This window comes from Aulostomus chinensis, chromosome 19, assembly GCF_037954235.1.
Source record: "Aulostomus chinensis isolate RoL2024-O1b breed Wild chromosome 19, RoL_Achi_v1.0, whole genome shotgun sequence".
NCBI classification, from domain to species: Eukaryota; Metazoa; Chordata; class Actinopteri; order Syngnathiformes; family Aulostomidae; genus Aulostomus; species Aulostomus chinensis.
The window spans coordinates 6,865,936-6,891,603 of record NC_141338.1 but is presented as its reverse complement, the minus strand read 5'-3'; the positions used below and the strand labels follow the sequence as shown (position 1 = coordinate 6,891,603).

Sequence of the window (25,668 nt, the reverse complement as noted above, 5' to 3'; positions counted from 1 at the left end):
GCTTGAACACAAGCCTCACAGTGAAGACGTTACATGGAGCTTTATTAGTTCTATTGCGTCGTATAAATCCATGAGAGTCTGAGTGGGATGAACAGGTGAGGGAGGAAGGTGATGCTCCTGCATGAATTAGAGGAAGCCCAAAGATGAAACAGGAACTGCTTTCAAAATCCGTTTCTCAAACTCATTGTGGGTTCTGCCTCTGTTGAAATGAGCTCCAACAAAAACAACAAAAAAACGAAACAATTCTACTAATCCGCTTGACCCTGTTTGTCTTAAATGGAATAAGATTTGCCAGGGGGAAACTGTCTTCTTCTGGTGTTATATGCAACCTGTACTGAGGGTACTAGGATGGATGGAGGGTACAGTACCAGTTTCCACCCTGCTGAGTCACCCTGTTTAGGCAACAGAAGCCCTGTGGGTGTGGTAACAGTGCAACTTACACACAGCTGGGCGTGTGGTGTTGTGATACGTCTTATTCAAATCTTCCTTTCTTTTAACAAGAACGAATACGTTTAAAGCCACGTCGCAGCATAGAATGGAAAATTTTGTCATGATTTGCTAAGGGGGGGGGGGGGCTGTTATAGGTGGAGAATTACTGCTTATTTCATGTTTAACTGGTAAAATCCCCACTTCAGCGGCACCAGCTCAGATCTCTGTACTGGTTGAACGTATCAGCTACATTCCAGCTGTCCTCTCTAGCAGAACCTAGCTGAGAAACTTGAATCAAAAAGACTCCAATTAATCTTGCAAATATTGAAATAATTCGAAACTTAGTCTCATGGTGGCGCTAGAGTAAAAGTCAGGGAATCATTAAGTTTGTTGGGGATCATCCTCCAGGAACCATGATTTTGAATCAGTCCACTCCAGTTCAGAACACTGAAGGAGGACTAATCCTCTAGCATCCAAACATCTCCCTCTCTAAAAGCCATTAGGACAAATATCCTAATTGTTTCTAGTGCAGTATTGATTCTTCATTTAGAAAAGGAATAGGAAAATTATTTATCTTTCAAAAGTGCAAATAAATATTATCTTGACACGTGCAGAAACAGAAAACAGGAAAATACTTAGGCCTGTTTCCCTGCACCAATGAAATCAGACATTATGATTTAGTCGCCAGTATTCCTGTGTTGCAGCCATGCCTATCCCCATGGGGAGTCAAATAACCAGGGCTGAATCAACACATTCATTCCCGGTGAGACTAAGTGGATTCACTGTGAGTCTGTGCCTCTAAATCTCGGTCTCAACAGCCTCCTTTTCTATACTGATGAATTTCCCTCTCATTACTTTGCTGCAGCGATTGATTTCTTTGCCACCGAGGGAATCTTACCTCTAATTGTTTTCGTGATGTATTTGATAATTGTTTGTAAATGCAACATGTGTCAGCAAAGTCCCACAGAAAGATTTATAGCGCTGTCAAATGCAAAGAATCATTGTTTCAATATCATTTATTACCGAATAATCAAATGGAAGCTTGAAAGAAAAATTATAGCTTATTCAAGTCGTTTATCAAGCAATAGCAAACAAAACTACAATTTTAATTTTAGATGCTAGATTTGGTCAGACTGCACAGCTGCTTCAAGCCAAAAATGTTTAAAGAGTCTCTTCATCCCCCCCACACTGAGCCATCTCCGCCGAATGTATTTTGTTGAAAAATGCTTAAAAGTAGACAAGGAGGTGAGAGGTGTGTGTGTGTGTGTGTGTGTGTGTGTGTGTGTGTGTGTGTGTGTGTGTGTGTGTGTGTGTGTGTGTGTGTGTGTGTAAAAAAAAAGGAGATGAAAGGGGCAATGGAAGATTTCTCAGCTGCACAATACTGTGAAGCGGATATTAGTGCATCAATTCGAACATTTGGCTTCAGTCCCAGTAATCATCCCCACTCGCTGTGCTTCATATCGCCTTTTCGTGACTCCGGACAGTCATTGCGCCCTGATGCCCGAAGCTGGAGTTCCTGCAGCTGCACCATCTGCCTCCCATGTGAACGAAGCTGACTGTCGGGGGTGGAGCAACTCTTTTTGCTGTATTGGTTCCTTTGAGTTGGGAGCTCACTAAAACCTTTTGTGTTTTGTTCACACCAATTTTTTGATAAAGCAGTAATTATAATACATTGATTTTACATCCTTCTTGTATAAGGTGACACAGGCATGAGTCCCTGAGGCCAGACATCCACAGTGTCAAACTTAAGCGCATGTTTTTATATGTGTGAATGGCTCATGGTCACTTTTGCCATTAGTTCCACAGTTGTGTGTCACAGGAAGTCATAAAACCAGCAAAGTCATCTGTGAGAAATGATGTCATTATTTAAAGGAGATTCTCAGCCTCTGATCACATGGTTAAAAGACTAATGAAGGCTGCTTCTTAACCACAAGCACTTAAGCATTATTTTCAGAGGATTCTGATGATCTCTCCATCGTTGAAATGATGATAGTCCGTGGCAGCAGCTCTATTTTCTTCTCCAACACTCACCCACTTTCCCCTGAGCACCCTCTCCTCAAATATCTTGTAATTCGTCGGTGGAGGTCCTTCTAGAGAGACGCCCTGTCTCTGCTGATCCAGCCGTCAGTTAGAGCACAGTCCAGTATTCACTCCTGCCACATACTAATCCTTTCATTAGGCTCAGCTTCAGGCAGGCTTGTCAAAGAGCTGACTGTGTGGGGAGTCGACAGAGACCAAGACTGACACACAGAGATACATTTACAGATACGTACAGTAATGCAAACACTGGAACCCACTTTCTCACTCAAGACTCACTTTCACACATTACACCTCTCAGTCACCCACCTTTTCTGGAATGTGCTAGATATAGAATTGACTCACCATTCTTATTTTCAGGGCTGTTTTGGTTAATGATCACATGATGCTACCTCATTATTAGACTTTTTGGATTTTTAAAGGGGCACCTGTAAGGATGAAAATATCCTAGAAGTACTACATTGCTGTTGCATACCTCCACAATATGTGTCTTTCACAATAACCTTGACCTTTGACCACCAAAACCTTTACAAGACATCCTGAAGCCCCAAGTCTGGCCAACAGCTGTCACTTGCATGGAATTGTAATAATTGTGTTCCTTAGAAAAACAAAATTGTTCCCACTTCTACTTATCTGTATGCTAAGATATGCTAGCAATTGCCTGACTTTACCTTCATATTGAAGAGACAAGCATGAAAGTGTTTTCATGCTTCTCATTAAATCGGAAAAAGGTCAAAAAAGTTCATCACGTATTATCTGCTCTCAGCTTAAATGCTTTGAGGAGTCCCAGCTGCTGGTATGGAAGCCACACACACAAACCAGGCCCACAAACATGACACAGACACAGTCAGTTATTAATTCAAAAAAGCTTCATTCCAAAAATAAGCAACCATGAGATCAATCAGAGAAGGCAAATGGCAAATGTGCCCAGCACGTTTTTAGATCCCTAGAGTCTCTTCTGTTCTGGTTAAATGCTTTTTCAAGCATCACACCATCTATCCATTTATCGTTTAGTCACATAGGCTGGGGTCCAACCCAAAACGGGGTGTGTGTGTGTGTGTGTGTGTGTGTGTGTGTGTGTGTGCGTGTGTGTGCGTGCGTGTGCAAAATATGTATCTATGCTTATGAGTCCCTTCTCATCCTATTGACGTCAGAAATGTTGTGTGCTTTGTTTGTGCCAATTTTGAAGTCAGGGCTCTAAGGGGGTCTTAGGATCTAGGGTCTAAGAGGACAAGAGTGTCTGAGAGGATTTCGATTGAAATTTATCTATGACAAGTAAAAGAAATTCCAGGACCAGGAATTCCATGAATAGTTACATCCTGCACATGGCTTAGAACAATCTCTGGGATCACGGTTCTCCAAAATTCCAGATTTCCTCCAAAAGTTAATCAATTTTTCCATGTAATATTATCTGTGTTTCCACCCAAGTCTCTTATAATCAACCAGTTCAAGAGATATACTGCTAACCATCTCCAAAAAAACAAAATTAATTTAAAGAATTTGGAATCGTACCACAACAAAGCCATCTCACAGAAAAAAAATCCTATCAGTCATTCAAACACCACTTTTTAAAAAAAAATAAATAAACATACAGGACGTAATGGTTTTAAATAGGAAAGTACATCATTTCAGCACTCCCAATAGATAATGTACCTCAAGAGTTACTGTGATTAAATAAGGTGAAAAAATAGATGCAAAGCAGTCTGGGAGTATTACTACTCAGTGTTGTGTTTGACTCTGTATCCAGTGAACACACACTCGCAATAACACACATATCACTGCCTCATACTGTCGCACATCCGTGACAACATTGTTCTCAAGGATCTGCAGAGGTGGTGGAATGCTTAGTTTGGCGACGGGACTTCAATCCTTTGCCATCTTAAACCAACATGTCAAAGTAGTCTGGAACTTTTCTGATTTGTTACACTTCGAAATGACATAACTAACAGTGATGCGTTAAAGACAAGGGTAATGAATCATGGGATCAAGGTCTAGATGTGAAGGCTGATTGTCTCCAGTGAAAAACTTCTGTCCTTTCTTTTCTCTGTGCCCTCAGAGCTCTAAGAAAAACAACATGAAGAAACCGCCATTGGCTCCCGAGTGTTTACTCTTTCATGGAACGTAGCATTTCTGCTTCGTGCATCATGATGTGGCTGAGTACTCAGTTATTCCAAGAGCTTCCCTGAAATGCCTCACCTAAGCACTCGGTAACACGGGAAGACAGACAGGAAGAAGACGTTAAGGACTGACTGGGAGAGTCAGGGTACATGTGAACCGATGAGTCACACATGAGCGATAGGTGACGTAACAATGTCTGGGAAAGAGTCTTCTAGCAGACCATGGAGCTAATTCAACCCACAGGGAGGGAGAAAGTGCTTTTTCACAGCCTCGTTTATTGACGTCGCCAATGACAGAAGCAGCTCCCATCTCAGGAAGCGGAGAAGCAGTGCAGATCAAATGACCTCACACTGATAGTAGCTGGGTGATGGAACATAATCACAAATGGGCTCTTATCATTGAAGCAGGAGTGTGTGAGGTTACATGATTTTTCCGTGTATGCGTGAGTGTGTGAGTGGATGGCTGTTTAACACAAAGAGGTGAGGTTTGTTGCTTCATGCAGTGATGTTGCGCCGTGGGCTTCTAGCCTGGGTCTCCCGTGTTGGTGGTGGGCTGGTGCTCCTCTGCTGTTCCTTGTCACTCCTCTATGTCATGACCTGCAGTCCACCGCACTCTGATGACCCTCCACGGAGTCACGCGTTACCCCACGCAAGTCCAAACCACCCAAGCATGGGGGGTACAGGGCCAGGGATTGGAGTAGGTGCGGGTGGGACAGGAGGAGCTGGACCTGCTCAAAATGGTGGGCCTCCAGGAGTCCAATCTTATCAGGTGCTCCTGCAGGAGCGAGAGGAGCAGCACCGCCTCCACATCTCCTCCTTGAAGAAGCAGATAGCTCAGCTGAAAGAGGCTTTACAGGAGCGCAGCCAGCAACTGAAAGGAGTTCAAGAGAGCCTAAAGAGAGCTGCAGTCCCAGCAGAGGGTCATGAAGCTGGATCCCAGGGAGGTGGACTTGGGGAGGTTCAAGGAGCCAAGAGCCAGCAGACAGACCTTCAGGAGTTCCTGAGGAGCCAGCTTTCAAAGGCTAAGGTGACAGCCGGGTCCAAGCTGTCAAGTGAATATGCAGTGATCCCCTTTGAGAGCTTCACCCTGCAGAGGGTGTACCAACTGGAGATGGGACTGACACGACACCCCGAGGAGAAGCCTGTTAGAAGAGACAAGAGGGAGGAACTGGGGGAGGTGCTGGAGACAGCACTGCACAGCCTCAACACACCATCATCCCTACAGGAGGGCATTGGTGCCTCAGAAAAGACCAGCAAAGTCTACACGCCATCTGACTTCATAGAAGGTGAGAACGCACCAAACTGCAACTAATGATTATTTTCATGATCAATTAATCGATAGGTACCTCATATTTTCATATAAAATGAACATTCCTTACATCCAAGCCCTCTCCAAATGAGTTCACACAAGGATCATTAAGCTCATCATGGCCAGATCTGTCTGCATTTTTATGATGTTCATTTATGGGGCAACTTCCTCCTGCTGATGCACGCACTGCCAGGAGAGGTGGCTTCTTCAGGTTAGCTATCTGCAAACTTCACTGTGGATAAATATTTTAATCATACGACTCTTAAGACTTCACAAATATTACTGGACCAAAATGACCAAATTCTGATTGTAAAACGAGTCACTGGGGGTTTGTGTGTTGTTCTACCATTTTACTCCCAAAACAGCAGCAGCAATGACATCAGCCCTCTGCTAATTTTCTTGTAACTTTTCTAACTTTCAAAATGTTATCATACTAAAAGGATTAAACTGTGAGAGTGACAAGTCATTTCGCAAGAGTTGTTCGACACTCAACCCAAGTTCCTCACCATTTTCTCGCCGAAATAGTAACAGCAGCCTAGGCAAATGTTCTCCACCATAGCTTTAATGGTAAATGATATCTATGAAATATTAAAATGTTGCAAAATTGCCCATGGTGAAATCCTAAAATGTCTCATTTTGTTAGAACCCACAGTCCAAAATTCAAAGATATTACAGAACATTAAAGTGGCTCATTTAAGAAGCTGGATTTTTTTTTTTCTAAATCTGAACACTGCTTTTTTTAAACTCAAATCCCTGGAAGGTCAGACATGCTTGTGTGTGTTTGTGTACATGTAGAGACAGGATATCCGGCTAGATTTTTCTGCTCTGATCACAACCACAGGAAATGAACACAGCTGCTCTTCATTCACAGTGAACATCTCCTCAAACATGGTATTTTAGACTATATATGTGTGTGTGTGTGTGTGTGTGTGTGTGTGTGTTTGTGTGTGTATGTTTGTGTGTGTGTGTGTGATCTGGTCTTTGAAGGTCAACATCTCCAGCGTGTGAGTGGGTGGCGGTTTGAGAGTGAGTAATGGGTGCACCTGGCAGAGGATATGAGCCATAGGTCACGAGGTGTACGGAGACATGCGTACGAGCTTGTGTGGTCTTAATGTGTGTGTTTGTGTGAGGTTGATCTTGATAGATGTGAATGCATTTGGGTGTACTCTTAGACTCTACAAATCCTCAGCAGGACAGCAGGAGAGTCCTTAGAATGAAAGAGTGACTCACTCCAGCTCTTATTTTGAAAGGTGATGTCCCTTAATGGCTTCGATTCCAAGCAAAATCTTGAACAATCAGCTCTTTATCCAAGTGAGATGCAGTCTAGATGGCCAGGCTGACAAAAGCATCTTACGGCAGCCTTTGGGCTGGATTACACCACTACCGGTATGCAACCACTGAGTTGTGTCCTAAAGACAGAGAAACAAGGCATTTAGTCTAAATTGCTATTCAACATATTCATTTAATGAAAGCATATTCTGTCCCCCTGGGACATGAGGCCTCCCATCACAGGAAGCTGGCAAATTTGACAGGAAGGCCTTAATTCCAATTGCTATCAGACTGTAGATCTGTCTGTTCCCCCTCTTCCTCTGTTATTTTCTGTCTGGACTATCTGACAAGTCTTTTTGTCATCCAAGCTCTCTTTGATGACCATATTCCTCCCCTGTCAAGTGCATTCTTCCCCCTCAATTCCTCCTTGCCCATTTGAATTCTCTCACCTCTCACTTTCTAAAGGCCATTTCCCCTTTTCTCTCTCTCTCCTCGTCAACCTCAGTAAGTCAATTTGCAAGTAATAATCCTGGTAATAGCAGAGTAATTGAAAAACAGCTTCTCTTTAGAGGAAAAGGCTGACGTAAGGCCTGCAACAAGGAAATTGGTCTGGGTAACCAGAATAGTCTGTGTATGTGCAGTTATGGCTCTTTTCCCAGCGGCGAAAAGATGGACCAGATCTCTGATGGTTCCCCACACATAAATGCACACACACACACACACACACACACACACACACACACACACACACACACACACACACACACACACACACACAGTATCAGTCTGTGAGATTTACAGAGAGATAATGATTAAATGAGACTCTCTCAGCTCAGAATCTTCAAAAATTGTTGTTTTTAACATTTATGTTTGAATTGGCATGATTTAAAAAAATTATTAAGGAAAAATGTGAGCCCCGGCACATAGAAAACATGAAAAACTAAATCACTGTGTAACAACTGACAAATAGCAAGTGCACGATAAAGTACATGATGTCTGGGCCAGGGGAAAAAATTAATTTCCCTATTTTCAGCCCATAATATATATGAGCTCTCCTCTCTGCCTCAATGTCATGGCATGCCATGGAATTAAAGCTATAAAGTGGAACTTTTGTCACCATCCTCTGGCAGTGACAGTTATTACAATCAACTGTTGCCACATTGGTTTGTCAAAAGTAGGTTAACCCATCATCACGGCTATAAAACAGTAGATACAAAACAGTGTTATCAGAATTTGATCCACGCAGTCTGGTAACATCTGGAATGTTAGAAGATAATTACATTATGTTTCCACATTTAAGCTCGTAAAGAGCTAACTGGAAGTAGACTAGAAGTAGGCCACTTTAAAGAGTGGCGACAATGAACTGAATGAGCATTGTGAGAGCTCCTTTATCAAGGGCTTGAATGTAAGAGATGTTCGTTTGTATGGAAATACCATGCAAGTTCACTTTAAAGCCCGTCACTATGGGCCGTCAATGTCTCCATGTTTGTTTGGTCATGAGTTCATAGCTGTTCGTCCCACCCACCAGGCATCACGCGTACAGAGAAGGACAAGGGGACGCTGTATGAGCTGACTTTCAGAGGGGAGTCCACTAATGAATTCAGTCGCCTGATCCTCTTCCGTCCCTTTGGACCGCTGATGAAGGTGAAAAACGAGCGTGTGGACACAGCCAACATCCCGATCAACATCATCGTCCCGCTTTCCAGACGCACGGACAAGTTCAAGCAGTTCATGCAAAATTTCAGGTTAGACGATTTTGTTAAATGTGATTTAAAACAGAGGAGCCTTATTGAATAATTCAGGGAGGGTTCTTGCTATCACAAGTAGTTCATTCAGGAAAAATTATCCTCTGTTTTTTAAACTGTTTTAATTTTAATTGAGGATTAGACAGACAGGGACAGTGGGGGAGATTAGAGCAAAGAAAATTAACATCAGAGAGGCTATTTTCCCTTTTTTTTAAAGGAACCTCTAATTAACATCTGCAAACTCCACATGTATTATCAGTTAATTTATTTTGGTGCTGGTAGGCATACTCAGAAAGGGAGCTAATCTAAGTTTCAAATAACTCAGACAGAAACATGAATAAAGATGACCTTACAGACCCTGGGTCATATTTTATCAGTGGTCATGTGACCCCTGGAAAAAGTAGATTTTACACTTGTTTGATAAGTACAGCAAAAATTATGGCACTGAGAAAAAAAAATTTTGGCTGGAATATAACTTGTTCCCTCGGTTTAATTGATTGTTGGCTACAAAATATTACTTGTTCCTTTGATTTAGATGTTTCATGAGCACAATGTTTCATAACCTCAATGTCATTTTTCAAAGGCACCAAAATCTAACTTGTTCCCACAAATTAACAGGCTGTCTGTGTGTGAGCAGGTTATTTTATATTCCTGTGGAGGAAGATACGTTTTGTGGTGTGTGATAATTGAACTGAGGGAACTGCCTTTATCAGATGGTGACAATTGAATTCAGGGATGAAGTTATTGCTTGTGGCCACAAATTGATGAAACTGGGGAAACAAATCATAGCCTTAAAATAACCAAATGTAGGGAGCAAGTAATACCTTATGAAAACAAGCTAAAATAAAGTCAATTTTCTCTTTTTGGCTAATCCCCTCAAATATATCGCATTACATCCATTTCATCCCACCAAGACCCAGACTAATATGTGAATGAGATAAAAAATAATTTGACAAAACAGCATAAAGAGAGGAATTTTTGTCAGCAAAGACCTGAAAGGGAGGAAATGTCAAGACCAACTACTGTCATTTTTAAGAAAGTCAAATCCGTGTTGTGACTCGCAGTCAAAGCTCATCAGCTGCTCGCTTCAGCCCTGCAGTCTGTCAGCGTCAGGAGAGGAAGAAGCCTCCTCTGTAATGTCTGTGATTCACTGCTGCCGGGGCTGTTGCTTATCACATCTCTTTTTACATGGTAAATCCTGCTTAGAAGCAGTGTTTCAGCCCATTAAAATGCCCTCCTGGGCTGAACAGCAGCAGTTGATATACAGCACCGCAAGAAGTGTACTTACTTGAAAGAGTTGTTGAGTTGCTGAGCAAACACTTTACCCTCATCCATATTAAAACTGTATGGGTGCGTGTGTGTGTGTGTGCACGCGCGTGCACGCGTGTGTGTTTGTGCGTGTGTGTGTGTATGTGTGTGTTTGGGGGGTGATAAAAGTGAGTAACTGTGTGTTAACCTGGAAAATAACTCAGACATGCTTCCCCAGTTTAGAAGAGAGATAAAACGTGAATTCACACAAAAAAATGCAAATATGTTCAGACCCTGTGGAGTTAAGAAAGTCAATGTTGCTATTACTACATGATTAGACTTTTAAAAATCTGTTTAAATCTATTAGTAACGCCACACCATCAGCCATAAGCGCTCAGTAGCTTCTGCACATATACTGTATAGTCTGTTCAAAACATCTTGTCAAGTTTTATGAGAAGTTTTTGGGACATTTGCTTCCAGGAAAATCCTGACAGTGCACCTCCCCTGTCTTTGAGGGGACATTTCACACTTTCTGAGACACTTTCAAAGGAGAGGTGAGGATGGAGGTCAGAATAGGGGCTAGGTTCAGTTTTGTAAGAGGGAACAAATTAATGAATGTTCTGACAGAGATGGCTGCAGAAATATCCATGGCTGCTTGTGCGTCTGGTGGGACAGGAGTTGTCTTCAGCGCGTGTGTGCTGTATTTGACACGTCTCCCTCAAAGTGCCTGCAGGCATCTCTTTCCAAGTCTCTTCTTTGTTCAATCCCTCAGTGCCTGAACATGGTTTTGAGTGAGGAGAGTCTGTAGAAGTTATTAATTAAATGTTAAGTCATTTCAATCTTTTGCCTCTGTCACATTTGCTCTTATAATTCATTGCAATATAATATCCAGCTCCTCGGTGGTAACACAATTATGGCTTGATATATGTGCGCGCGCACACACACACACACACACACACACACACACACACACACACACACACACACACACACACACACACACATATATATATTAACATGTCATCGCAATCTTTCATATCCCTAAATGGTTTTGAAACATTTTTTTGGTTCAGTCAACAGCTTGAAACCCAAAGAAATCAAATTATAACATCAATATTAAAATGTTAAAAAAAAAAAAAAAGCAAGCAAATATTTACGCTTGAGAGCAATCATCATTTTTTTTGATGAATTGTAATCATTGTGCAAGGTCCTCTTTTTTCCAAAATCCCTCATTTGATCACCACTCTTCTTCCCTCTCCCACCACCCCCGCACGATTTGAGAACGCTTTCATCCATTATGTCCCTTCCTCTGTCTGTCTCTGTGTATGTACAGGGAAGTCTGCGTGCGTCAGGACAGACGGGTCCATCTGACGGTGGTGTATTTTGGGAAAGAGCAGATGAGCGAAGTACACAGCATTCTGGAGAACACATCCAGGTGGGTTGAAACTGTAGCCAAGATCAGATCTTTGAATTAGAGGCCAAATACAAAAAAGAAAAAACAAAAAAGTATGAAATAAACAAGGCTGCAGTAATGCAAGACAAGCACAGTTAAAAAAAAAAAGAAAAACATTCCATAACATTCATCAGAATCTCCTCTTTTCACATTTGCAGTCTCTTTCTCATAACACACACACAAATAAAGCACACCTCCTGGCAGCCAGTCATCTCTACCTGATGAATAATGGAGCAGTGTGCCACCCGTGCTGCGGAGCTGAGAGCTCGGCCACCTCCACTATAGCCAACACAGATAAATTACGACATGCTTGTGATCATCCCTGACTCATGCCACTCTTTTACACGGACCTTGACACCCACACCCCTGGAGACGATACGTGTTAGCTGATCAGAGTCAGATCTACGGCAGTTCGAGCTGCTGATTCCCTCAGGGGGTTGCTATGGTGATGCTTGTCAATTCCCGTCCCCGAGGGTTTTTGTGTGGCCTTGAATCACTCAGACTATCTCCAGTAGCACTCTGCCTCCTGCTGTCATTGCGGGAGGAATACTGTGAAGATTACAAAAAAAGGAAGACATAAATACACTTGAAAAGGAGCCATGAAGAGTGAAGTAGGCAAAATCAGAGCCGGTGAATTTGGAAATAGCACAAACAGCGAGCAAACTTCACGATTATTGATTTTTGTAGTGCGGATTGTAACAGAGAGGTGCTGAATGGAGAAGCAGAAGTAAGTGAAGTCAACGCGAGACGAATGTTGTATAAAGTACATTATCCTATCATTTTTCTGCTTGAGCAGCAGTTCTGCCGCTTTCAGTTTTTTCGTATTCTTCTAAAAGCTGAACAATACATTCATCAGTTACGTAGCAGCGTATCTGGGTTTGAATCAGAGCCTGTAATCAACTCGTTTTTTCTTTTGTCTGGTGTTCAGATGGGGGTTGAAATGAATGGGAATCATTTATGGAGCAGAGCTACCTGCGGTTCCTTTATCTAGGACCTCAGACTCATCCACATTGATACAGATACACATCAGCAAAGAAAGAGTCACAAAATGTGTAGTTGTTCAGGTTGTAAGATGGATAATTTACATATATTATTATCACACACACACACATACATATATATATATATATATATATATATATATATATATATATGTATTATGGCTAAACTACACACAATATACTAAAGGAATCTGGACAAACATGGATGAAAAGTGCATTGAGGCATGTTTGCGTTTGAAGTTTTAGATGAAAAATATAATTTCTTAATCTGTTAACGTGATAAATGATCTCAGGTTACCAGAGCCGTGAAAAATATCCACACAATATGCATATTTTGTCCAACTTGCTGCCAAGACTTAAAAAAAAGGACAGAAAAAAGACAAAAACCAAAACACGAAGTTTATGGGAGTTCATGTCGGAGTTTGTGTTGTTGTGTAAATTCAACTTTATCTTGATAAATAATTCAAAGCCTTAGTCAGTCATCACAATTGCTCTTCATTGACCCACATGAGTTAAACTAATTAGCTGATGCTTACCAGAATGTATTCAGTTCTTACCTGAAATTCATTTCATTGTTCTCTCCCACACAAATCAATATCAATGATCTGATTCCACACAAATTAAACCCACCTTTTGTTTGGTTTGTGTCTGGTACTAATAACCCCTTTTTTTTTTCTTAAATTAAATGCAGCCACGCATTTAGTTGTAAAGTAAACCACCTTGATATCTTCCAAAAAAGTATTTATATGACTTTTAAAAGCCAATTTGAGCTTCTTGCAGTAAATTTCCCACGAGCCTCACTCATTGAAATGGTTGTCAGGGCCCAGCTGGCATAAACTGAGACCTAAATTGCCTTGGATCCCCACCTGCTTTCTCACCCCTATCACCCCCTCTACAAGGTTGAATTGAGGGTAGAAATGTGGTTTTACTGCAGGTGCTAATATGGGTGTATATTTAACAACTGAACCAGTTCTTGTGCAATAACAGTCAAATCTGGAGAGAAAAAAAGAGGTACACGAGCAAATCAGAGCTGCTGTTTTCCAGCATTCTGCCATACACCAGGGATATCATTTAAAATAGATGGGATCACTTGCTGATATCACCGTACTTCAAAGACTGAACTCATTCTGAAACCATTGGGTTCATGCAAGTTTCAGAGCCTTACATGCTGAGGAATAATAATTCAAAACAACATGAGGTAAAGATCGGGGAGCGAGGGAGACTGTGTGTGAAAGAGGAAGAAGACTGAGTCATCTGTGTAGAAGAGATACCAGACGATACATATGAATAATTGCTGTGCTCCTCAGACGGCTGAGGGGGAAAACAACAAGATAGCAAGTAAGAGGACATGTCTAAAGATGAGATGAAAGCGGGAAACTTAAAAGAGACAGATTTTCAAATTAGAAGAAGGAGGTCAAGAAGGATCTCTAAGGAAATAGAGTAGAAGGAAAAGGATGCAATCACTCTGATAGACAACCTTGTACCAGCATCACTCTCTCTAACCACGCTTTCACGTTATTGGGGCATTTCATTCAGGTCAGAGACAGGTCAACAACTCTCTGAAGAGTCTCTGATGAAGTGAGGGGTTAAATGTTGAGTGCAAGGGAATCTCAGAGGAGTTTGGAAGCTGTCTGCAGAGATCACGCATCTTTGTGGATCGCCAATACAGACCCAGTCTACACATTACTAAGTGTTAATAACTCATGAAGCTGTCTTGATTCAGGGCCGCGCCCAAGAGTGATCATAACAGGTTTTTAGCTTTCAACATCTTTACCTGCACAGACCTCAAATTTACACTGGACCCGTGGCTACAGAGCTGAATACTGTATACTATACAGTGCAACTCAAGAAAACACATGCATATACTCTCTCTCTCTCTCTCTCTCTCTCTCTCTCTCTCTCTCTCTCTCTCTCTCTCTCTCTCTCTCTCTCTCTCTCTATATATATATATATATATATATATATATATATATATGTTTAGATGTCCTGCTCTCCTGTGTTCCTGCAGTAGGAAGCTGAGACTGCTAGTTAGCTTAGCACAATGAATAGTAGTAGATGGGCACGTTAGCATAACTCTGTCTTCTCCACTTAGCTTTCAAAACCTGTAGTGCCTCCTCTGTAGTTTCTGGTTCATATAGATAAAGTTCAGGGTGCTGGGCGAGATGGTCAATAAGCTTTTTTTTTTTTGGAGTTAACACACTCCTTTAAGTTGTTCTGTGTTTGTTGAACTGTCATTCCCTCTGTAATAATTCACTATATTAGTGTAGTTAATAGACTGTACCAGCACACAAGTGACACAAGAAAAGTGTTGGGATTGAAATGACTTGCAGGCATAATGGAAGCACAGGCAGAACAGTGCCACTAACCAGCAATTACATAAGAAAACAGATTGAGATGTTAGGAAGCAGCTCCTTGAAATGGTTGAATGAGGAAATCTGCTCCCCTGGTATCTCAGAAATGTATGAAGAAGACGCCTGGGTGTGTCCACATGTATTGGGTGCTCACAGTCAAGACAGAGGAAGTAGTATTAAGTCGAGCTGTAAACACACTCAAGGAAATGAATACAAATATTTGTGCAAAAACCCATTTTCCCCGAGAAGAAATTCAGGTCTTCCTTCCCTGTACTGAGCAGAACTAACAGGATCAGGCTTGGTGCTGAGACACAACATGACAGCTCTTTACAGGCTTCTTACTCTGACACAATTTCTACAATTTAGCCTCTCCTAGGTGTCAGCCATCACGCCTACAGTAAACAAGTAGACTATTTTAGGCTATGATACGGTTGCTGATGCCTGCGGGGGTTTAAGGAAGAAGACGAGAAGCAGGATATAAATTTAATTTAGAGAACAAGGATTTAACTGGACTTTTTTTCCATCTGACACACAATAGCTCGGCTGTACTCACACAGGAAGGGAACCAACTTAAACACACACAAAACGCATTCACACAAACGCCTGAGAGATTAATATAGCACAAATGGGCACACACACACACACACACACACACACACACACACACACACACAAACACACACACACACACAAACACACACACACACACACACACACACACACACACACACACTGCACTTACCAGGATTAATAATGAATCAATGATACAGACACAATAATGTTGTCTACTAAATAATGTCATGTAATATAATTTGAATAATCGTAGTTTTTCAATATGAGAAGATTGAATTTGATGAAAATTGATGGGGATCAGTTCAAGGATCAGTTAAACCTCATTACCGCTGTATATTAAAGCAATAGTTCACCCCAAAACGTTAATCTTTTTTTAAAAATAGTTGTCATCAGATCTTTTTAATGACTTTGTGGTGAATTCAGCATAATCATTATCCTCATAGTCGCTGTTGAAAGCTAATGGAGAATAATGATTAACAGAAAAAACACGCAAAATGATCATTTAAAAACTCTCAAACCATCATCCAGTGTAATACACGTCTTGTTTAGGCTTTACTGGACCTGCAGGAAAACAGCTAACCTGACTCTTTACACCTACTAAAACCACAAAAGCTCACTACACATGACATCTTTTGGTGGAATATCATTACAGAACTTCAAAGTTGTTCTTGTACAGGGTTCGTGCCTCCATAAAAGCTGCTTCTATGTAGTTTGGTATGGATTAGCTAACTGACTTCCTGTCTTTATGCTAAGCTAAGCTAGCAAAGATTGTTCTTTACCTCCATATTTCACACATATGAGTAAATATTCCCAATTGCATGAATAATCATGTTTCCAAAAATGTTACACCATTCCTTTAAACAGCAAGACAACTTCATGTTCTCTTCTTTAGCCAAACAACACTGCTTTTTGTTTTACATGAAAAACAATATATTGGTTTCATAAAACATCGAGATTCTTTTAGAACTGTTCTTTTCATCTCTTCCTGCTTCATTAAAGTTGAAACTGAATCCAAATGGGAATGTGTCTTACAGTGACATTGTTAGAGAACAGAGTTATTGTACTCTGTCTCTACCATCTGTGGACAGTTTACTGCCAGCGGGTGGGTCCACCTCTCCTGGGACGCTGGGACTTCAACAGACTGACTCTGTTTGGATTCATAAACTTTAGACAGGCATGAATACTTGACTGTGCACTGATCTGTTGACTAGTGGCACAAAATTTACGTACACTTGTACACATGGACACAGTCATCTTATAATTGTCTGAGAATGTGGCATTTTTGTGGTCATCACACATTTTTTGGGTGTGATGACATAGTTATCTGGGCTAGCTGGTCTGCCAGAGATTTCAAACAGTCAAATAAGAGAGGAGATATATTTGTTTTCTGGAGTCTAAGGCAGTCACACCCGCTGATTACAATGCAATAAGCATGAATAAATATGCTATTAAAGACCGTTTGCAAACATTAGCACAGAGAGGAGCGAAACATGGAAATGTGAGGCGCATGACTCAAGCTCCCTCTGGCAAAAACAAACTCACCGTGTTCCCTCAGGTCATGGTTTCCTCTGACAAAGCCATGTACTCCCGCCCCTGGCTACCTGTCTTCGCTCCAATTTTCATGTGTGATGTCACCTGATGTCACATGAATGAAGGAGGACATTTGTTCTGCTTGGATGAGGACACACAAGACATGCATGAGTAAAGCATTAGTCACTAACAGTCGGAATTGTTACGGTTTAGGAAAAAGCCACAGCTGTCTACATCTGGATGCAGCTGTTTATCCACTTTATTGAGGGCGCTTTGTTGTGTGATTCATGTTGGGTTTTGGTTGAAGCTGGTTTGTATCTCATCCAGAATCAGAGCAAAAGTTAAAAACAAGCAGCAGTGCAAAGTTAGTTCACACGAGCTGGCGCTGCAACGACATACATGAAAATGCATAGATTCATGGCTAAAAGGCAGAAATGGGAATAAGCATTTTAGTCTGATGTATTAATGCTTCTCTTATTAATCTAAATCATCCTGAAATCATGAACGCTCTTTAGAGGCCCGGTGCCCCTTCCAGCTTAAGCCATGAGTGGAGTCATGAATCATTTGGGTATGTTGCTGTTTGCACCACAAGTTATAAGACATGACAATGAGAACAACAGAAAAGAAGGAGTGCAATTTTACTGAATGCGAAATAGAGGAGATCGGATCAAAGTTTTATTAGTGAGAAAAACAAAGGCTATCAATTGTCTGAGGCTGAGAGCAAAGGACCTGCAGAGGTCAAGCAGCCATTGTTACACACAGACATTACTCACAGCTGTAGTTATTTTTAGGACCCACAATTAAAAAAGGATAAATAAAATATAATTCTCAGCTTTTCCCATCTTGACAGAAACCCCAGAAACTGCAGCAGCTCCCTCGGGGTCCTAATTTTTTTACCGTTAATATTTTAATGGTGCATTTTTCTATCAAACATACCGACAAATTAACTGAATGACATACAGTTATCTAAGTGGCTCACTGTGTCTGATTTGTGCAGCCTTGAGGCTGGAATTTTAATTATGATTCTTCATGCTGATATGCCTACATCTCACAATCAGGGAGTGTAATGGCTTTGGAGGCCCATCACAGCACCCAGATTAAATAAATGTACTTCAACTTTATTCTACAATTTGTGAAATGCTTATTAGTTTCTCTGCATTTAACATCGTGTGTCTGCTTTTTTCCGTTCTTCCATTTGTTCTCTTCTGTCTTTTTAAAATAATTCTGAAATAAATATTTTATAACAACGCAGTTCATTTTGGTTAAATGAAGCCTTATCGGCATGGCGTTGTTATAAAAACAATGTGCCCAAACAGGCCTAATCACATTCACAGCTTGTGATACCCAGGACACTTAAATAGGTTACTGAGAAAGAAACTAGTCAGTAATAAGAAATAAAAAGAAGATGGACACTTACATTAAATATAGAATAAAGACAGGATGGGATTATGTTTGGCAGCAAAATGGTAGTTAAGGATGGGTCAAATGTTAGAATCTGAGTTGACGTGGGCCACGGATGACTGGGTAGAGATGAGCGTCTCCAGAATGGGGTTATGCAGGATACACCTATGCAACCAACTAAAATTAGTCCAAGAATCGGCGGCGAGGTCATGGGCACTTTGAGCTCACTGATGTGCTTCTGTTCTGATCCGACTACTGTAGTATAGATTGCTGACAAATTTAACGCTGGCTGGATAAGAACAGTGTCAAAACACCAGTCTGTCACAGCTTGTGTATTGAGGTGTGTTGCCCAGAACATTACAAGTGCTCACCCTAACCCTTGTCAATCACGAAAAGCACCAACTGGACGAGGGAGCAATAGAAGTTGGCACGATCTGATGAATCGTGCATCATGTTTTCTTTTACAATGCCGTTAACCTGGGGAAGTGATGGCAGACGAATAAGTTATGGGAAGAAGGCAAGCCAGCAGAGGCAGTGTGAAGGTCTGGCCAGTGTTCTGCTGGGAAATGTTGGCACTCATACGGATGTTACTTTGACACCCACCCACCTACCTAAGCATTCTTGCAGATAGAGTACACCTCTTCATGGCAACGGTATTCCCTGATGGCAGTGGCCTCTTTCAGCAGGATAATAGGTCCTGCCACTCGGCAAGTCAGGGTTTAGGAATGGCTTGATGAACATTACAAGATGTTGACTAAAGCTCCAGATTTCACAGATGTCATTCCAATTAAGCATCTGTGGTATGCGGCATGAAAGTCTGGTCCACAGAGGGCCAAACTTTAAATTCATAGGACTAGTGCTGCGCTTGAACATTCAGATGTCTTAAGAGATTGAAGAGTTGAAACCTCACTGATCTCGAGTTTGCAGGGGACCTACTCAATATTAGGGATGTGGTTGTGAGTTTGAGGATGATTTGCTTTTTCTCCTTCACCAGTTCCGCTAAGGATAACGAAAGGGCCTCTGGGTCTCTGTCTAACTCTTGCTAGCCTCTCACCACCTGTTCTTTTCTTTTGCAGGGAAGTTAACTTTAAAAACTACACCCTGCTGCAGCTGGACGAGGAGTTTTCTCGAGGACGAGGTCTAGATGTTGGGGCCCGAGCCTGGAAGGGAGGCAACGTGCTGCTTTTCTTCTGCGATGTGGACATCTATTTCACTGCTGACTTCCTCAACACCTGTCGACTCAACACGCAGCCTGGTGACACACACGCGCACACACACACACACACACACACACACACACACACACACATGCACACACATTCCCATGTAATCACAGCCTTGCCATCTAACACGACTGTTTTTCTGCCGCTCAGGAAAAAAGGTGTTCTACCCCGTGCTATTCAGCCAGTACAACCCCAATTTGATCTATGGAAGTCCTGAGCACATCCCACCTGTGGAGCAACAGCTGGTAATAGAATCAAATTTATTCTCTTTCTTTTTTTTTCAAACACTCCGCAAACCACTTGTGGGAAATATATTCAGTGCTTTTCTATGTATGAAGGTTTAGAAACATGCCTCCCCACTAGCTGCCAGGCATACAAATCCACAGGAGCATGCTCCTATTGAAGTAGCTCCCCTGAGTTGAAGTATTTCTATTCACAGCAATCTTAGACTTGCAGTTCTTCTCTCCTCAGGTGATCAAGAAAGACACTGGCTTCTGGAGGGACTTTGGTTTCGGCATGACCTGCCAGTACAGGTCAGACTTTATCAACATAGGTAAATATTATAAAACTGTGATATTTATACTGCAGTATGCTGCAGAGGCAGATCGAACATATCATGCAGGAAGAGTTGCTCTTGAGGGTTGATTATTTGTGCCGAGGTGTTATGCAATGTAGGATGAAATGGGGTTCTTTTGTGCCGACAAAAATATGCTCTCTGCTATGTTAATGGTGCCATAGCTTAATGGATATGAAAAACGCCAAAACACAAATGGTTCAATATTGCATTACTTTTCTTAACTTGGAGGAGATTTTATTACATTAGTCTGCATGGAATAGCTTAGAGCAGCGGCGGCAGCAGCAGCAGCAGCAGCATATATTAGCATATTTCATAGCCTCGTGTCCTCTTTGTCTGTTTGTGGGGAATATTGCCTCTCAAGACAGATTTACATCACTTGAGTTTCCCTCCAAAGTGAAATCAGTTTGAGGCCAATAGTAAAATTCAGAGTGTTTTATTGTGTAGGGCCCACACAAGCATATACTGAAACTTAATAAGGCTCCAAGAGGTATGCTCTTATGGAATAGTTTAACATTATGATAAATTCGCTTTTCCGCTCTCTTGCCAACGGTTAGATGAGAAGATCAATATCCGTCTCATATTTGTACAGTAAATATGAAGCAACAGACGGTAGCAGAGGAGCTTAGATTAGCATATATCCTGGAAACAGCTAGATTGGCTCTGTCCGAAGATAAAAAGTACCACTGACACTCATAAATCATAATGCTATGTCTCATATTAAAGTCACACAAAAAACAGAGAGCAAAAAGGACAAGTTGTGGTTTTACAGGTGGGTCATGTGCCAGAGAATTAATTGGCCCAGAGAAACTAAATGACAGTTACAGTAGGCTGTAGCCTAAAGAGCGCAGTTTCTAATTGCATCAACAATATGTAAAATGCTAATTGGTTAGCCTTAGAAGACCTAGAAGGCAGACTTGTTTTATGGCCTTTGGCTAGCAAGTGTTCATGCTAAGCTAAATTAAGCTAATTGTCTCCTGGCTTCTTTCCCATCATACATATAAGAGTGATATTGATGTTCTCAACTCACAAAACAAGAAATGATGCTTTTTTTTCTTTTTTTGTTAAATGTGAAGATACCTGTTCCATTAAAACCATAATAAATTTGTCAAGTTGAGTCAGACGTAAAATAAAGTATTTCCAAGCTTCTTTCTTCTGTTTTAAGCTGTGGAGTGTGTTAAACAGGGAAACATAAAATCATCCACATTAATCTGTAATTGGTTATCATAATGAGGGCTTGAGTACATCCGCAGGTGTAAACATATCTTGTCACAGCGTGAGTTGAACATGTCCTCTATGCCCCCTCATGAAACAAGAAACCAGGCTGTGCAGAAAGAACAACTGATTATGATCGCATGCTGTATACTCTAATCAGGACTCATAATCAGCATTCCTCTAAGATGTCGTGAACACTGAAATATGAGGTGTTTGAAAACAGATTTCATCTCTCTACTTTCCTTACACATTTATGTGGAGTTTAAATCATATTTTACAGTGTAATCCCACTGTTTTATCACTAGGAGGCTTTGACATTGATATCAAAGGCTGGGGCGGCGAAGATGTCCACCTCTACAGAAAGTACCTCCACAGTAACCTCCTCGTGGTCCGAGCGCCGTCTCGAGGCTTGTTCCACCTGTGGCACGAGAAGCAATGTGTTGATGAGCTCCCTCCAGACCAGTACCGCATGTGCATGCAGTCCAAGGCCATGAACGAGGCCTCGCATGGCCAGCTGGGGATGCTGTTCTTCAGGCACGAGATCGAAGCTCACCTCCGCAAGCAGAAACAACAAAACCCAAATCACAAGAAGACGTGAGGTTTTGCAGCCAGTGAACTAAAATCAATTTGGCTGACGTGAACTACATCAAGATTTAAATACATGCCAGAATTTTTTTTGGGTGGGGGTTGGGGGGGTGGCTAAACATATGGACAGGACATCTATCTGGTAAATACAAAGTGGAAACAGTTTGCCTTGTTTTGTCCAAACAAATTATCTTTTTTTGGGACAACTCTTGCACAAATTGCCGCATTTACATTTCAATTTATACAAACCAGTTAAAACATTTCAAAGGACGGAGTCAAAGTTTGAACCTTTTTTAAAAAAAAATTTTTATTTGCTTCCCTCTGTGTCCAGATTTTATGCTAAGCTAATAGCCATGTCATGGCTTTGACTTAATAATCAGAGTACAGAAATGTGATATTCATCTAACTGTTGGCAAGATACAAACTTCCCAAATGTCAAACAATTCCTACCGGACAAAAATTAAAGACTTCTTGCTTTTCAAGGACAGAGAGCACAATGTCGCTCTGCTGTTGCTCTGGAAAGGACAATGAAATTTAAATGAGTTAGTCATCTACATAACAGTTGATTATTTTTTTTGGACAATCATCCTCATATTTATTGTCTGATATCCATCTCTAACTGAATGTTCGGTGGTGTAATTCTTTGTAAATGCAGCAAGGCCTCTCAGAAAGAAACCCTGGAGCTGAAAGTCTCACAACCGTGTGCCTTGTTTGAGTGAAACCTAAACACTGTCTCCTCGGGATGCCCAGCGGGAATATTAACTACGGCTACATTGCTTGCATATGCAGGGAAACAGATCCCCCTAGTGGATTCAGACTGGGGCTGATGGATACTAACCGGTGAATAAAATGATGAAGGACTTTTTAAAAGCCATGTAAGGCCTGTAAAACACTTTTTTTTTATGTAAATTATTGGCATTAATCATCATTCCTTTATTTATGTTTGTTATCATTTCATAAATGTCACCTTTTTAAAGTATGATTTTTTTTTTTCTGATGTCATGCCTGGACAGTATTATGAGTGGACCATTCACTTTCATAATGAAGTAAAAACCTGCTTTAAATTACATTATAGCTATTTGTCTAATACCTGTATCTATGCCCACAATATAAATTTATTTTTTTTAACTTAATTGTCATTTCTGTCATGTAATTAATTTCTGAATAATAATTATAAAAAAAACAGTTACATTTCACTGTAGACATGGACAATGACTTGACAAGTCAGAATGGGCCAGCTGGATTTAAAACTTTTTTCTTTCAATCATAATTGCTGAATGAGTTTTTTTTGTTAAATATATGTAGTATTTACTGCTGTGTGTGTTCACCCAGGGCCCAGAAGGCAATTATGAAACAAAAAATCAATCAACTCTTTTTGTGTGAATTAATGCAATTTAAAGTGCTTTACAGACGATGACAATATGATAATTAGACATAAGAAATGCAAAGAGTAAAAAAAAAAAATCTGTCAAATGCAAATGATTAGAAGATGTCAAATAAAATTTTAAAAATATAATAAAACCCCAAATATAAAGTTTTCCATTTAAAAAATTACAATGATAAAAGGTTGTTGTTTTTTCTTTCATTTTTAAAGGATAGTTTCTGCATCTTTCTCACAGCTGAGAACATAAAAACTAAAAATTGTACTTCCAGATGTTTTAGTCCTGTACTTTGGAACAACTTGTGGCAGTGAATTTGAGAAGCTGGTGCTAATCGCTTGAAAATCAAGGGTCAAAATTGAATGTTACATTTTTTTAAAAATGAGTAAAAAGAATAGAAAAACAGAAAGCACTTGAACAGCAGAATTCTGAATAACCTGCAACTGATCTATGATTTTTTTTTTTTTTACACACATCAATTGGCATTTGCGTAATATATCCAGCTAAATAAGTGAATGTGTCTCTGGTTCACTTGTAATGATGAACATTCCCACCCTTATTAAATGTTTGACATGATAAAAAGCAAATTTGGTGACAAGTTTCTCACAATCCCTCAGGTTTAGCTCCAAGTCCCAGAAAACATCAATGTTTCCTGTTTGCCTGACCAGGGTTAGTCCTACCTACAGTATTTATTTTGAGTCGAGTTTCACTCGCTTAGCCTTAAAACCTAAAATGAAAATATCAGTTTTATCCTGTTCAACCTTGAAAACATCTGTGCATCTAAAAAGAGTGTTAATTAGTGCTTTGCCTCCAGGAGACACAGCAACATAAAAAGTGTGTCCTCAGTGTGGGTGCTGTGGTTTGTATCCACTGACTCCCGCTGATGTCTTTTTGTTTGGTACTGGAATTGTCAAGCATTCTCCCTTGACTTATTTTACTTCAACTCTTTTGCTCTTGAGAGCAAAGGCCGTCCATGAGTTATCTTTTAGGTTTTGTCGGAATGTTCCTGTAATCATTTTAATTCCACAAAGCTGAGGTTTGTTCCACCTAGCGTAACCAGAGCCCCAATATCCAGCTGGTTTCCAGGAAGATCCAGACAGGTTACTATAGTGGCCCTGGTTGTTAGACCACCCATCATAATTCACCCTGCCTGCCAATCCTGTACTTTAACTGCCTCCACCTCTCACAGCTTGGATGATGAGTTGGATTTTAACTGGCAAGCATTGTGAAGGTAAGACCTTAAAAATCAGAAAGACCAGGGTGTTGGTTTTGTAGTGGCCCAAAAATAAACCCTTGTGGAACCCCAAAAGGCATTTCATCATGTTTGGAGAAGTGATCATCAATTGCTATGAAGATTTCTCAGGCAGAAGGAAATGTAATCCAATTAGTGTGGAATAATATGACAATCAGCTGTATCGATAGCAGGGTGCAGATCAAGGGTCATTATGACGAAGAGTTTATTTGCATCCAGATTTGATGTAATCATCAAAAGCCCTTACAGGGTCTGTCTCCGTATTACTGAACCCCCCAAAAACAGGCTAAAACTTCTCTAACTTATGGTTTATTTCTGTTCACCAGTAAATATGTCTAAAATTCAAAATTCAAATTTGAATTGTATTACTCTCCAGAGTATTTAAGTGTGAATTAGGTCAGACCTGTCCAGCATGACCTCACACTGTGTGCTTGATGTGATTTGTGATGATGTAATTATGTGAATCATTGTTTGAAAATGCACTCTGGGGTTGTTTGTGTTCACCAAATTTGCAAAATAAATTGTTTAGCATTTCTTTTATTATATATATTTTATGCTCTGTGATGCAATTTAGGTTTGTCCATTTTTATTCTGCATTCTGACAGCTCTTGTTGAAACTAATACTAAGCTGTCATTGTAACTGGTGACGCAGTTGATTTACAGACATAAATCCATCTCTATCAACTGCTCGGATGATTACTTTTTTAATTGAGTGAATTCAGTTGTGCATAGCGAAGCAACATGTTTCTGTGTTGAAGTGATGCTTCAACACTTCAATCCACAGAGGCAATCACGGTGGATGACCAAAGATGTGAAAAGTGTCACTTTGTGATTCATTTTATTATTGTTTACCATCAAAACATTTCTTGAAAAATTGAGTGACTTTTTTTTTTCCACTGTGTGCGAATTTGTAGAATAAAACATATTTGTGAATTTTGTATATCTCATTGTGCCAAGCTAGTCACTTATAAAAGTCA

The 25,668-nt window shown here is 40.6% G+C and overlaps 1 protein-coding gene across 1 annotated transcript in view; it reads left to right on the top strand.

Moving 5' to 3' along the window:
- The window catches only part of csgalnact1a (chondroitin sulfate N-acetylgalactosaminyltransferase 1a), a 32,485-nt gene extending 6,881 nt beyond the window's left edge, over positions 1-25,604 (top strand). Inside the window, exons 3-9 of the mRNA XM_086187427.1 lie at positions 4,523-5,869; positions 8,690-8,906; positions 11,488-11,589; positions 19,540-19,718; positions 19,837-19,931; positions 20,158-20,239; positions 21,781-25,604. Coding sequence (XP_086043553.1) covers positions 5,089-5,869; positions 8,690-8,906; positions 11,488-11,589; positions 19,540-19,718; positions 19,837-19,931; positions 20,158-20,239; positions 21,781-22,073 — 1,749 coding nt within the window. The 5' untranslated portion in view covers positions 4,523-5,088 and the 3' untranslated portion in view covers positions 22,074-25,604. The remainder of the gene's footprint in view (positions 1-4,522; positions 5,870-8,689; positions 8,907-11,487; positions 11,590-19,539; positions 19,719-19,836; positions 19,932-20,157; positions 20,240-21,780) is intronic.
- Positions 25,605-25,668: the final 64 nt, after the last annotated feature.